The sequence below is a fragment of the Etheostoma cragini genome, chromosome 20 (genome assembly GCF_013103735.1).
Source record: "Etheostoma cragini isolate CJK2018 chromosome 20, CSU_Ecrag_1.0, whole genome shotgun sequence".
Classification (NCBI taxonomy): domain Eukaryota; kingdom Metazoa; phylum Chordata; class Actinopteri; order Perciformes; family Percidae; genus Etheostoma; species Etheostoma cragini.
The window spans coordinates 21,660,621-21,676,184 of record NC_048426.1 but is presented as its reverse complement, the minus strand read 5'-3'; the positions used below and the strand labels follow the sequence as shown (position 1 = coordinate 21,676,184).

At 38.8% G+C, this 15,564-nt stretch overlaps 1 protein-coding gene across 2 annotated transcripts in view; it reads right to left on the bottom strand.

Moving 5' to 3' along the window:
* kif6 (kinesin family member 6) overlaps positions 1-15,564 on the bottom strand; it is a 59,465-nt gene that overhangs the window by 11,271 nt on the left and 32,630 nt on the right. For both annotated transcript variants that reach the window (XM_034858881.1, XM_034858882.1), the window contains exons 14-15: positions 5,568-5,670; positions 3,992-4,047 (exon numbers count right to left, since the gene is read on the bottom strand). In XM_034858881.1, the coding sequence (XP_034714772.1) occupies positions 3,992-4,047; positions 5,568-5,670 (159 nt within the window). The remainder of the gene's footprint in view (positions 1-3,991; positions 4,048-5,567; positions 5,671-15,564) is intronic.

Below are 15,564 nucleotides of genomic sequence, written 5' to 3'. Positions count from 1 at the left end.
GTGACTGAGGCGTCAAACGTCACAGACTTTTTGGTCAGAACATTCTGTTGAAGCTTCTGAACTTCAATGACAAGAAAAATTCCATACAAGATTCATTTGCATACGTGTTTATTAATAGTGGTGTGCGGTGTGCTTACGGTAAAACCAGACTACAGGCTCAACACTACAAACTCTTCCAGACCATGCAGGGTTTCCCCCCACATCGTCAGGAGACGTGCTTAAAAAGGCCCGGTGTCAAGCTACAAGCCTCAATAAAATATTTGGTGATTTTTGTGGCCTGGAGGTTACATGTGATATGCCGCACAATACCACAAGCTAGCTCAAGATCCAAGGATCATACAATGCTATCCAGCTTCTCAATATCGGTCTATATGAAGAATGAACCATTGAATCAGTGCACAAAGTAATATAAAAAAACTGAAAATGTTTAAGTGCACAAATAATATTTATTTAATAAACCACCACTCCAAAAGTTGCATAAACAAAAGGAAACCTAAAGGCTGTTGATACCTAATTGGAAACTCAAATCAACAGCTGATGACATTAGCACTGCAAGTCCTCATGTACAATTTATAGGCCGTTGTTTACAAAGACCGCATGCAATGCAGAAATCAAGTTTCATTCTTCCTCCTATATTCCTTCCCAAGTTTTTTGTTACAATCTCCTTGGCAATGATATACACTTTAGGCTCCAGTAGACCTTTCTTGAAATCTATCTCAAAGTCCTTGCATCACTTCAGCAAAGGTGAGCCGTGGACTGTACTGCAAGAATCCCCCCACATCTGGCAGATAAATCAAGAGACATTGCTCATTTTCAGCTGCCCTACACCTTTCATGAGGTAAAAGATGTGCATCGCTGATCCCTCTGAATAAGTATATATCCTTTCACTTTTTGGACCTAAGGGCATGGAACGTATATGCTCCTTCAGTGGGATTGGAATCCAGAGCCATATACTGTGGCCAAGAACAATACTGTAACCAGGGTAATGTTTAGATACTGATGTCTCCACGGGATACCACTTCTCCCTTGCCCCCCTGCTACTGACCCTAATGCTAGGTACGTCTATCAGAAAAAGCAGCACAAAGCTTTTGTCTATATTATGCTAAATGTTTCCATGTTCTACATTAACCATGAGACACAGGTATTGTAAAATTTCCAACATGGGCTTCCAAGATTGCAAGGAAACACACTAAGCTAAACAGTATGGTGCTACTTTCCATCGCAAAGGGGCAACCGCCTTCCATCAAAAACACTGTCTCTCATCTAGGAAGAATGCAGTCCCATGCACCTAACAATGTACAGCAATAATATCTGACAGCATCAAGATCAGTTTTTAAGGTATCTTTCCAATTTTGAAGAAGTTGAAGAATGTTTAATCTTTTTTTAAAATCTACATTAATTCATGAAATCCAGTTTCTCCATACTACACCCACACCGTGATGTGTGCAGAACAAATCTGAAGAGTTATTCTATATGATGGCATAGCAGATTTCTGTGTGATGTATGACATGTCTAATAGATGGCTGTGTCAGCACCTCATGGACTGAATGCTGAAAAAAAATTAAATTCCAAGGGTGTATGTTGGCATGTTTGAGGGTAACAGCCGAATGCTACCAAACCACCAAGCGTGATCTGAGACAGCAACGATGCCAGGCACTGGTGTGAGGCAAACCTATCCATTTCAATGGCATGTGAAATGAGCCACAAAAGCACAGTCCAGGGAAATTCCTAAATGTAGTTTGCAATAGTAAATGTAAACCAGATTGAGCCCTAATAACAAATTTTAACTGCTTTGAGTTTACTGGAAAATTCAACCAAAGTGCAATGAAAAACACCACTAGTGACATGACTTGTCTTTAGGTAGCCCAGTGTAACTCATTATAATACATTACTACAAGTTACTTGTACTGTGACTTATAGTCAATGTGGACTCATAACCAACTATATCATAATATGTGTGATGCAATATCATTTATCTTTTAAATTTTACTTAATAATCAACAAAGTAAACGGAAACATAGAAACGAATTACATTTAAGGCTGATTTGTTGTTGTACAACTCTATGCAGAACATACACCGTGGCCCACGCAAGTGGCCTATGCCGTTGAGAGCACACTGTATACTTGTGGTGTGTCTGCATCAGACTGAACAAATCATGTTGGATATTGAGCTACTAAATGTCAAACAACAATTACTTTAACTGAAATCACTGCAAGGCAGAAAAGAGAAAAGACATCGGAGGTAATGGGGTGAATGACAATTGAACGGATTGAGAAATAAGGAGGGGGATTTTTCTGTGCTTGTCCGGCCACTGAGAGACATGGATGAGTAAATGCAATGCTACCAAGTGCAACCCTTACAGTTGTTGCGGTCTGCATCGCTGTGATGTGTAGTTATTTTTCTGGGGAGATGCATGTCAAGCTACGGCGTAGGGTACACATCTTCGGCATGGAAGAATGTGCGAACCGCCCCTTTACTCTCCTTACTGTAACAAAGTTGTTTTTTGTGTACTTTGAGTACTTTTAATAATCAGTAACTTTACTTTTTCTTAGTTTTCAAAAACAAGTTAAAGTCAAGTAATTTATTTTTGTATTACAATAATTGAATTCATACAGCCCAATAGCTCAAATCCCAAATTTGCCTTAAAGGTCTTTAAGTTCAAGTATTGTACCTACCTATAATGCAAGCTCCATCTATTACTGAGGAAGAAAAAAAGTCACAAAAGCTGCAGCAGAGAAGAAGCTGCTGGTGTGATTGTGGCCACAGGAGGGCAGCACTCCACAGAGCTCCATGTCTGGAGAGGTGACATTCTACACCACTGTTCCACTCTGGAAAATATACTGTACATGTTCTATATGTTAACGTTCACTGGTGGAGCTCAATTTGGCTTAGTTTATCACAACTTTAATGACCCTTTTTTAATGACCACCAGCTTGTCGAGCGAAGTAAGTGGCCCAAATCAATAACACACACACACACACACACAACGCAATGTGACCAGCATGTGCATGCTGGGTCTACCTTAAATGCTCATGGTTCTCCAGCGTTCTGCTGTTTTTGATCATCCCTGCTGTGACTGCAGAGTGCTAATTTAACTCCAAATGCTTGAAAAGTGTTTGAAGAGCCCAACGGGACAAGAAGTTTAGTAGACTGGTCATATTATGCACTGGGAAGGAATGAGCCAAATTTAACCCAGTAGAGATTGTGGAGGAGTTTGCAGTGCACAAGGCTCACAGAATGCTGTTCAGACAGGTGAGTACAACAGCAAACGTACAAACAGTAACTCTTTAATGTCAATAACTTTTAACGTCATATTAAGTCATATTACTTTTACTTAACTAAACTTTCTTTAAAGTAACAGTCCTATATATTTCAGTAAAATATTCTAGTCCTCTTTCCCTCCCTGCTTTTAGCTATACATGGTGTCAAAGTGTTGACACACAGTATTACATACATGTAAAGTCTGTTTTTTTTGTTTTTTACAACAGATAAACTTGGAGTTAAACTTCATAATCACTCAGCATTGACTGAAGCTAGGGTCCATGCCAGGCCTCATTTTGGCATAGTAAAGCTATCTGTCAAGTACATTGCTGAGAAGAACACAGGGGTGTGCTTACAGAGTCGTAAAACAGCCTGAGCCAGGCTAGTAAAAAAAACACAGGTTGGAAGACTAGGTAGGTGGAAACCAGAACGCCTCTGGGTCCTGGAAAAGTTCAGGAATGCGCTGAGCGACATTTCTCCACTCCAGGCAAACAGAACCCCAACAGTGATCTGTTCATTAAGATTTTTTCCAAGCAGGTAGGCTGCTTTCTTTTGGGACCCAGAGAACTTTTTACAGAAATGATCAGCGTTCTTTAGGGCTTGCACCATAGCCTCTGTTTGCCATTAGTATAATGGTGATGACAGTGACAAGTAGAATTGAATGTTTTCACAGCTCGTAAATGTAATGTAATTTCCGGAGGGTGACTTACATTTGTTGAGACAACTTACTTATTCTGTTTTTAGCCTCATTCTGTTTGTCCCAGATTTCTCTGGCCTCAGCTGACCTGTTCAAAAGAATGCAGGTTTTAATAGGCAAGGGTAGCAAGATACGGTCATTCAAGCTTGGACAGAAAACTAGCAAGTTTTGCTTCGATTTGCATTGTGCTTTTACTACGGCATAGGTATGGGAAAGATTTACACTACGAAAATGAATTTGATAACAGGTAGTTTTTCTGAGGTACAACATTATTGCTGGGCAACAAATAGGGAAGTAATGTTGTATGGAGTTATACTCCTATCTTTAATTCAAGAGCGGATTGTTTCAATTTGAGAGCATTTCTCACTGATATTACATTCAGATTTTGTAATAATTTCTCGCTCTCACACTCAAATAGTCACTGTTTGTGCTCTAAGTTTATTTACCCCCCGTGACATCCATTGCTTTATTATCAGTATATGTCAACAATGTGCATAGAATGGTCAACGCACTTTCATCTGCACTCATCTGGAAACGGGAGAATGCTTTGAAGTGGATTGTATGAAGTTATGTTCACAATTACGAGGGTAAGTAAGTTAAGTAAAAAACTTAAACACCATAAGGCACAAGCATATAGCATAGCTTGATGTCCATAAACAAACAGATTGTCTTTATTGTTTAGCTAGATTGAACGTATTACGAACAGTATGTGTATATGTGATAAGCCCACTTTGTATTTTTTTCCTTGTTTGGTTAACCATGTTCCTGGGATTTGGCAAATTTCATGTTAGAGCCAGGAGTTAAACATAAACTTTAATATAACTGAAAGAACGTAAGGATTGTGTCAGTTTTTGCATCACATTCTGTTTAAAAGTTGTAAGGTAAAAGTAAATCCCAGGAACATGGTTAACCACACGAGGGTCTTTACATATACACATACTGTTCGTCATATGTTGTTCAATCTAGCTTAACAATTAAGAAAAACTATTTGTTTATGGACCTCAAGCTAGGCTATATGCTAGCACTCCTGATGAGTGCAGGTGAAAGTGGGTTGTATTGCAGAACAAGAACTGTGGGCAACATAATGCCATGAATTTCTCAAAACTGTATAACTACTTGTCCTACCAGAAACTAGTCTATATCTACAACGTTCCACTCCCGAGATCGGTCCGTTGCTGCCAGAATTTCTGCTGGATTTTACTGTTTTTGGCCGGATGTGCAGTACCTTCCGCTTTCTTTGTGTTAAAATTTTAACTCTGCTTTGTTTATAAGGACTATGGTTACAGCTCCTCAGATGTCTGCAGGGTAAATCCATACAGCTAGCTAGACTATCTGTCCAATCTGAGTTTTCTGTTGCACGACTAAAACAACTTTTTAATGCACACATGTTCTACCAAAACAAGTTCCTTCCCGTGGCTATTTAGCAGAGGTGCCGTGGCTCTGAACGGTGCTTAGTGCTGCCCATGAAGATTGTGATTGGTTTAAAGAAATGCCAATAAACCAGATTAAATTTTTTCCCTATCCCGGAATACTGTGTAGACTAGCCAGACCTTCCTCTGCAGCGCTGTGGAGGCAGGTTTGTGAATGCAAGACTAACTGGTAACTAACCTCTGTTTGAGTTGCTTTTTGTTGTCTTCAATGGTAACTAGGTCCTCGTGGTCCCTTATGAAGGTCTTAAAGGCCTCTTGTTTTCCCATGGACAGCTGTGGACCTGAGAGAAAAAGATCCAGCACTGAAACAAAATGTCACATTATACAGTTCATATCACCAGGTCAATGCTGAAAACATTTGCTGAAAACATTTGCTTAACCTTAGGTACCATCCTTACAAGACTGCATGCTTGTCATGCTTTTGAAACAAACAATGGAAGTTGAGTCAGGTCCTGCTGTGTAGATTTTAACATTGAGACCTGAGCTGTACGTGTTCCCACATCCACAGGTACTCAACTCCAATCTGGCAGCCAGATGCGAGCATGAGCCCCACCGACATGGTTAACCTCCCAACTATTACGAATTGCAACCTGAAGGACTATTAGCCTGCCATTCACTGTTTAAAGAGAACATAAACACAAATATAAACAGCAATTCTGAGCCATTATATGTCAATAATACAAGGCGGATGCCTCCCCGCCTAACTTTGGCAACTCGTCACATGAAAGGAATCTACATAATTTAGGACATAATTTCCTGCTGATTGATTGAGTTTTAATTTATTAGCTTGTAATATTATATAATGAGCATTTTTTCTACATTGTTTTCTTCTATGTGCTATACATCATGTTGTGGCGAACTGTCCTCAGTTTGAACAAAACAAACTAAAACTCAATGTTTTGAAAAAGCCACTGAGGCGCCGAAGGACTGAATCTTACTCCAAGATTAAAACTTTCATTGTCCAGGCAGAGATGGCATTCTGTGAGGTTTATTAATCCAATTTCTCAGCATACAAACATTTCACAAGAAGGATTGATAGCGTCTAGGCTATGGTAAAAAAAACATCAGCCCTCCCCGGTGTCTACCTCCCACATACAGTACCTGTTCACCTATATACAGTATGTAGACTACACCTGGTGGCTAAGGCTTCCTGGTACCTTCAAAACAAAAGTACTAACAGATACCAAAAATAACCCCAAAAAATATAGATACACAAATTTATGTAACTGTATAATTCAAGCAAAACTGAAATTAAATAAATAACATATTTAACTATTATATATAACCAAACAAGGAATAGTTCCAACAATAACAAAATAATGAATAGCTCCAACACATTGGTTTCAAATATTTTTTACAAAAGAATAAACCAAAAACATAACAATTTACACTGATTACCCAAAGTGTGTACTGTACCTGCAAACATCAGATTTAATTGAAAATCACTTTATTCCTTGCTGGTATTACTGTGACATTTTGCAGGCCACAAGGCTTTATTTTAGTATTCAGAGATCTTTGATCAGGCCAATATAGCACCTAATGCTTTAAAGATAAACTTTCACTAAGTGAACAGGAGTGGGAGGGGATCTTTTTTCAGGGTATTGTTTTTTCAGTAACAAGTAATCTAATTGATTACTTTTCCCATCTTAATAACGCCGTTACCGTTACTACCGAAAAAACATCAGGCCGCTTACGTTATTTGCACTACAAAGAGTTTATATATTGCTATGGTGCTTAACAGGCATTATTTAATTTTTCCCAGTTGTGGCCTGTTGAGGGGCAATACATATCAAAAAGTTCCAAAACATCTATGTCGTTATTGTATAATATAAAGGAACAGGGGATGATCCCTGCTTGTGTTGGTTGCACAACAGCCCTAGAGTATACTTTATGTTACTTGGAATGTATTACTTTGAAAATATTGCCATTTGCTATTACTAAAGACCTGTTGGCCTGTTGTCATTGTTTATTTAACTTATTTTATTTGTTTTTATTGATTTCTTTAAGTACATCAAAGAAATGTTTTCCTCGTGAGTACTGTCAGACTGTACTATATTGTGTATGACCTATCTTATAATAGAACACAAACAAGCATTATTTTGCAAGATTTCCAGGGCAAACCCGATGCTTCAGGATTTCCAACTTACCCTTAAATGTGTGGATCTATGTGACAAAGTTCTTCTAACCCAAGACATACTGTACACAGGACAGTTACTCATGTGGTATTAATTGTAGGACAGCAAGAATTTTTTGTTTGTTTATTTTTGGAAGGTGCTGATTGAAACCAGCAGGCATCTAACAGTCCTACAGTATGTTGAAAGAGCCAACCTCAACAAATCAGTTTAAGGGTTTACTTAAGGGAAATGCACTCCAATTCGACTCTTGTAAAAAGCAACATTCCAGGAATATCTAAGCGTGATATGACATCATAATGTGTTGTCCCAGAATAATTTGTGGGCAAATGAGATCACATGGACCATAGGCCAACTTTCCCAATTCTTCTTTTCCGTATTTCAAGTGCTGACCAACCACAGAGGTTTTTACAGGGGTGCTGTTCCAACCAATTTTTTAAAATAAATATCTGCAAAGTGAAATATGACTGTACTGGTCCATCAATATATAAAAAGGAAAAAAATCCCTGACAGCAACTGATAGAAAAACACCATTTCTGGTACATTTTGTGTTCCTACTGTGTCCTCCTGCAGGGGATAATAGTATTTGACTCACTGAGGTGTCGTATTGCCTGCTTTGATGACAAAAAAGTGTGGTGGGCCTGGAAGAATCATCAGCGTCTCATTACATGCTAGCAGGGTTTACAGTAAGATCTAATCCTCCCTGTAAGTCCCAAGTCTCCCTCCACTTTCTGGGACCTTAATACAAGTCATCAACAGCCTAAATTACAACAGAAACACCTTGTCTATCCATTTTAGAACATTTTACACCATAACAAGACATGGTACATCCGTACTTGAATAAGAATAAATTAACTAAACTGTAACTGTGTAAAGAAAAACACAGAGGCATCTTAGTGTAGTCTAGTTTGCAATTTCAGTGCACATAAAAGAAATCCTTCGAGGAACCCAAAAGATAGTGGTCATCAGAAGGAAAGAAAAAAACTCCCTAATTTTTATGTTTTATTCTATGCTGGCAAAGCTTAGAGCCCAGTACAGAAGAGTGCATTATGGAAAGAGTCGATTATATGCCATTCAATCAGTCCGAATGGTTCCCATGGAAAGGTCATCATCATTACATTTGCAGTTAATCTTCGGGGGATGGTTATAACCCTCGTCATAATAATCATAGAGGTTGTTGGTTACAGCACCAGAACCCTCAGATTAAACCTAAATTAAAACATACATAAACATTCAGTGACCCTTCGAGCATGAGGAAAGTATGAGTGCAATGCATTTGTTTCGAATTAGGACAGAGTAAAGAACAATGATCTAACGTGCATATAGTTGGGTTATGAGTCTCCAAAGTGAGCCATGGGAAATAGACACTCTAAATGTGAAGCATAAGTTGTATAATAGTGCACTGTATAAAACAACTGTCAATTGTGTGTGTTCACAATTGTCTGTTTATTTAAAAAGCAATTCAATATGTAACAATATTATGGCCTCCTGCAAAAAACATTTGACACTGGACATTTAACTGGTTCCAGGATTCCACATTAGGAAAGTCAGAAAATACTAAAGTGTGAGAGGTGTCCTCTCTGATCCTTCTGGAACTGCTTAATGTGTTATTAAAGCGTTTGCTTCCCAAAGTGCTGAGTCTTTCTGGACAACATTAAGCTTCCCCTGCTGGTTAACAGCTGATGGGGTATGTTCTGCTCAGTGTTGGTTGCAAAAAGAGCAGAAAGAGACAGAAATTTCTCATGAAGTGTGAGAAAAGTGGATGCACATTCCAGAGTGGACATGTAACTGCTAGCAAGGGACTGCAGGATCATGGGATTTTGGGGAGGGTAGCAACCTTTCCACAACCAAATGGACAGAAATATACAGCACCAATCTTTTCCCCAAAAGTACCTAATTTAGTCATTGTATAGTCTGCGTGTTACAAAGAGGTAATCAGTTTACACAATTGCAGTTCATGAGTCCGATGCAATGTTGAAATTAGTCAAGCTGATTATCTTGCATTTTTCCCAAGAACCGACACACATAACTAGAGAATTATCCTTCCGGAGTGTTCGTTTTACATTTTCCTAGGTGGGAAATGAGAGGATACACACTAAAAACAATGTCAAATGTGAGCACCCTCCAGTGTTTCACTCACTTCACAGGTCAATTAGTCAGGATGTGTAAAAGTGGTATACTGGCACCCTTTCGAGCAATAAAATGAAGAGAAGTATATTTAGAAACACAGGAGAAAGATCCATTACAGTTCCAGCCTGTTTCCTATTGTAGGCCAATGGAAAAGATCTTTGCTATAGATTATGATATTACTGTAGAAAGGTTAAAACCACAGAAACGCAACTAATGACACTCCTGACTATGGCAATGCCTTTCAGAACGATAACTTTTCAGCTTTTGGATTTCAATATCTCCCATTATGAAAAACTGTAGACCCTGAGTGGTGTGTAGTTATAAAGCAGCAGATGCCACACAGCCACTGTTCAACCCATTGGAAGTGGAACCCATGGTACTCATCACGTCCAGGTGAAAGCAAATCCTCTGGTGAGATGACCTAAATGATCATGCATGCTCCGTATTAGATAACATACAATTCTGAGAGACTAATTCATATGGCACATCATTTATCAGTGTTTTTCTAAACCACAGTTGTACAGCCATCCATCACAGTGCTCCTCATTGTCCCTTCAATGAATGCTTTGCTTACTACTTCTGATTTGACCGAGTATGTTTTTTAGTATGCTCTTCTTTCAGAGACCCTGTTTGCAATTACCTCTTTGCTGGCCTTATTACCCCACTGGGCACCATTACACATAAATGTCGAGGAGGATGAGGGAGCTGTGGTTAGCACAGACAGGAGTGCAGCCTCAGTGTGATGAGTTGCTGGCTTATACCCCAGTGCCCGATGGCTATGACCAAGCTCGTTATAAAGGCTCAGCTTTATCATCACACTTAAGGCTTCACTTAACCAAAATTAAACAGGAAAAGCCAAATAAATGCCGCCGCTGGGTAGGTAACATATCTCAAAGCTTGATTGGCCTGACTTTCAGCAACCTCCACATTGCTTTTTAAACCAAGATCAGTCTAAAAAGGTTACAAGTAGAGTGAAAATCCAGAGAAGTTGTAGTCTGAAGTCTCTGCTACTTACGCTGCCATCTATGAGTCTTCATTATTCTTTTATTTCCCTCTGAAGGGACATTTAATGGCCAAACTACATACAGATAACCTAACTGCAACGCTGTAATGACTCAAAATGTATAACCACATGTAAGACTAATCTTTAGTTACTTGACCTGAAAAAGGGCTTCAAGTGCTGCACAATTAATTTAATTTTAATCACGATCACAATTTTTGGCTTTCCACGATCACATTTTTTTTTTTGCAAAGCCAATCTACCACTTCATAAACCATGATCTGATTATGGGCCAGTCAGAGTTGTTCCCTCCACTGCGCAATTTAGTTTCTATATGTAGACAGTCGCAGAGGATGGAGTAATGTGAGGAAAATTCCACAACAGATAGCGGTTGGTCATACGTCTGTAACGAGGTTTACCAGTTGACTAGTAAATGCAAAATTTTTGCACCGTTTGTGTTGATTTTCAGACAACAGTAGTGACCAGTGCTAGTTGTGTCTTTTAGCTCACAGGACTCTAGGGAGCGAGTAATATTTTTCCTCTAGGTAGCACCTGTGCACCTAATGTCCTTGCATCCGTTGCCTCTCCACAAAGGAAGCAATGTTTTTTATATGGGTATGGTTTTGGATTGCATTCCATGACCCATTTCTTCTATAAAGCTATGCTTGTGTTTGGATTTCTCCTCTTACTCTCGCGCAGCCCCACCCTCATTCACTCACACGGCTTCCAGGAACATGGAGAGATACAGCAGCCGCCGGTTTGCACTTCTAGATTTGTCCACAGTTTTAATTGTTATTAAATAAGCCCTATATTGTTAACCATGAGAGGCAAACCAGTATTTGTACCAGTCTTTCCGCTGGTAACTCTGCCATGGCGGCGGCCACGGCAAAAAACACAGGAGAACTTATTGAATGCAACTAACTACAGTTTGTAGAGTAATAGCGTGTGAGACGGAGCCTGCTGGACCTTTGCGAGACATGTGACCAGAGGTGAGTAGTAACAAGTTACATTTACTCCGTTACATTTACTTGAGTACGTTTTTAGAAAAATTGTAGGCTACTTCTACGAGTAGTTTTAAATCACTATATTTTAACTTGTAATTGAGTAGATTGTTGAAGAAGAAACTGTACTCTTACTCCGCTACATTAGGCTACAATGAGTTTGTTACTTTTCTTTTTACCTCTTTGGTATTCTACGCCTCATTGTTTTTACCCCAGTGTACGTCTCATTTTAATGTTTTATTTTGACAGAGAAAGAGCCTTCCGCTGAAGGCTCTACCACGTGACTGTGTTTCACCATTTAAACGTTGTTGTGCAGTCTCGTGACCATACTTGATCTCAGGGGCGTGACAGGTTAGCTTTACAGTCGTAGCAAATCAAAGATGTCAGAATCAACCGTCGCCAAGGCAAAACAGACCAGGAGGACCCCCCCCCCTCCCGGCCTCATAGTGAAAGCATGGTTACCTTAGGAAAAGTGCAAAACAGCAGCTACATTGTGCGGCGTCTTCTGTGTCGACCAAAACAAACGGACATGTGAGCATTAAAAAACTCAACATCTAACTTGAGGAAACGTAGTGCTAAATTAGTTTTTGCTGTGGATAGGTGGATGTTTGTCTTTTAGGTTACATACAGTATGTTTTGCACATACAGTATCCATCCAAATTTTATGTGAAAAGTCTCTCACTTAAGCTATTTTGTAATTAATAAATTAATTTTAATTTATTTTATCGTAGTATTAAATATGATTTGTCTAAAGATGATTATTTTGTATTTTTGTCGGTCTGATTGATGCTTGTGTTAAGAACAAAATCAGACGTTACTCAACAGTTACTCACTACTTGAGTAGTTTTTTCATCAAGCACTTTTTTACTCTTACTCAAGTAATCATTTGGATGACTACTTTTACTTGAGTCCTATTATTCTAAAATAACAGTACTTTTACTTGAGTACAATTTTTGGCTACTCTATCCACCTCTTGATGTGACCCATGGCCAGAATATCATAGTTCATAAAAATGCAGCACATTGATGATGTGTAACTATGCTGAGCCGCCATTCGACTCATGCTGGATCCCATTCATAATGAGTCAGCCGTCACTCTGTGAGTAGCGTCCATTGCACTCCCTCCGTCTCCCTAGCTCTTTTAATCAGTTATTGTTTAAAAGAAGTAAAGAAGCTTTCCCAGAGACACATTTTTATACATATCCCACGCCATTTATTTCAGTTAGCTAATATTCATTTACATGTTTTGAAGCTGTATGTCTATACAACATACAACTTCAACATAGGAAGAATGTAGCATCATATGGATGTAAAAGCCCTTATAAATAGTAATATAATTTGTTTTGGTTAAAATCGACAAATAATCGTGATCTCAATATTGATCAAAATAGGCGTAATCATCATTTTGGCGATAATCTTGCAGCCCTAAGGGCTTCTGTTTAATAAGCTCATTTACAAGATTTCAATGTACAGGTATATATTTGCGGGGAAGGGGGGGGGCATCGTAAATATCCTCCAGCATGTTTACCTAAATGAGATATATCCTTGTATTAGAATAACAATAAGAATTAGGCATTTTGGAATTTAGACGTTTTCTCAAAAGTAGTGGATCCAGATTTGTTATCCCGGTCCGGTCTAATTTGTGTCTCTTGTGTTTACATTGCAGTGTTCTTGGCCACTGGTCTTTGCTTCAGGTTCCAGTAAGTAAGGTACAATAAGTTTTAAACTCATCACTTTTCATCAGCAACCAATTACAGGTTTGATATACTGTACTGTCTGATGTTGCTGACAAGTTTACACTGGGCCACTTGAATGACCTCTAAAAGGAAACTACTAACTACATGCAGTCCCAGTGATGACATTGTTTAGAAATAAGGGAGCTCTGGGATTCAGACTCTTACTCTGTGAAGTAAAATCCAGAAATCAAGGATTTGTCATGCCCCACAGGCACACTGAAAATCAGCATGACCACAAAGAGCTGCCTACATTCCCATCGAGAGAGATCACCTGTCGGTACTCTTAGCGCTTAATTTATTACTATTTATTATATATAAGTCCTTGCTTGTGCTAGATCAGAGACTGACTGTTATCTTAAATGGACTCAGTGAAAATGTGTTGAATTCATACAGTTCTAATACTTTCGACCCATTCTTACTATTACTAGGAGTAAGCAGCCACAATTTATCGCTGAGGACCAACTCATTTTCTGAGGAGTATCTGAGGACACCAACACAAACACAGAGAGAACATACTCTCTACACAGAAAGGTGGTAGTTTGCCCGGTAGGGTTCAAACCTACAACATTCTTGCTGTGAGAGTTCAATGAAAACCAAAGAGCCACGATGCTGCTAAAGTAGTGCATAAATCATTGGTTCACCCAAATTGCAAACAACAATAACAAGAAAACAACAAGAAAACAACAAAAAATTAAATAAAACAAAGTATTTAATCATGATTGTGAGATATCTGTCTCTGAGAATTATGACACCACAGCAATAATAAAGAGTGCAACGTTATGTGTGGGGCTTAAAGGAGGGAAAAATACACGTGAAACATTCTATTTTGTGACCTGGTTACTCTTGATAGCCCACATTGCTGGGGACAGCTGGAATGGAGGCAATGCCATCCAGGGAAATAAAGTACTATCTACATGGCTACATTCCAGTAGTTTAATGCCGTGCCGGCATTATATGACCAAACCTTGCTAGGTTAAGCTAATAGACTTTTTTTCATGGCAGACATGTTGACACGGCATGGTAGGAAAAGCACAGGTGTGTACAAAATCTTTAATTATGGCTGCATTCCACTTAGGAGAGGCCCTAGTATTGTGCATGCAGACGCACTGAAATAGCTTACTGGCACACTTGATAGAATTACGCCATTATTAATGTTATCAATTTCAACTGTGCTTTTCCTACTTTAACAAGTCAAAATGTCTGCTGTGAAAAATGTCCATGATGCTATCTGGAGAGGTCTTGAGCCACAAAGACACCACATCCTCCCACTTAGATGGGGGATTGTCCTTACCTGCTGGGAGTCTATAAAGCTGGATGATTCCATGAGTTCTGGTCTGACTGTCCCTCTGGGCAGGATGGTGTTATACTGGCAACAAACTTGGTGTTTTGTTTGGTTTTATTGTGTTAAGTTGAAACCTTGTTAACTCTTGAAAACCACTTGAAAATATATTATTTTCTCGCCTAAATTTTTACCCAGTTTCCACATGCTTTGGCCCTCTGGGATGACCCTGAGTTCATTGTGAAGTTAACACTCTCAACTTGTTTTTTCTAGTGGAAGTGTGACAGTAGCCTTACTGACACAGAGCTACAGAGGTAAGAACACAGAATTTCTATTTCCGTCCAAGTAAATCATCTGAAAAATTAATAAAAAGCACTACTGTAAGCATATTACATGGGCTACATACTAAAATAGTACCCTAGCCACATGTCTCAACTTAGAACAGAAAAAATCCAGAAAAAAATGACTTATAAAATGGATTTTATATGAAGGTATTTCTACAGATATGTCTGTGCGTTTGTCTTATTTCTTATTTCTAAAAAAGCCAAAAAAGTGCTAAATACAAAACTTCTGAAATACAAAAACACATCCACATCACTCACAGATATGTCTGAAAGAAGTACATACATAGATTTATAGAAATATGTCATCATAATTTCATGAAATGTTGAAATGCCATCAGAAGGCCATATTTTTGACTTCAGACAGCTGTAAAAGCGCACAGGAATAGTTTTTGTTGGCCATGTTTGATATCAATCAACTCGTCGTCTTATTGGCTACACAGGGATGCCAGTTTTATGACCTTATCTTCTAATTCGTTGGCTCCACTGTCAATCTTTCCCAGGTGGGCCCAATGGAGACTGTGCGATATCATTGGCTTAGCTTGAGGGTATCTCTT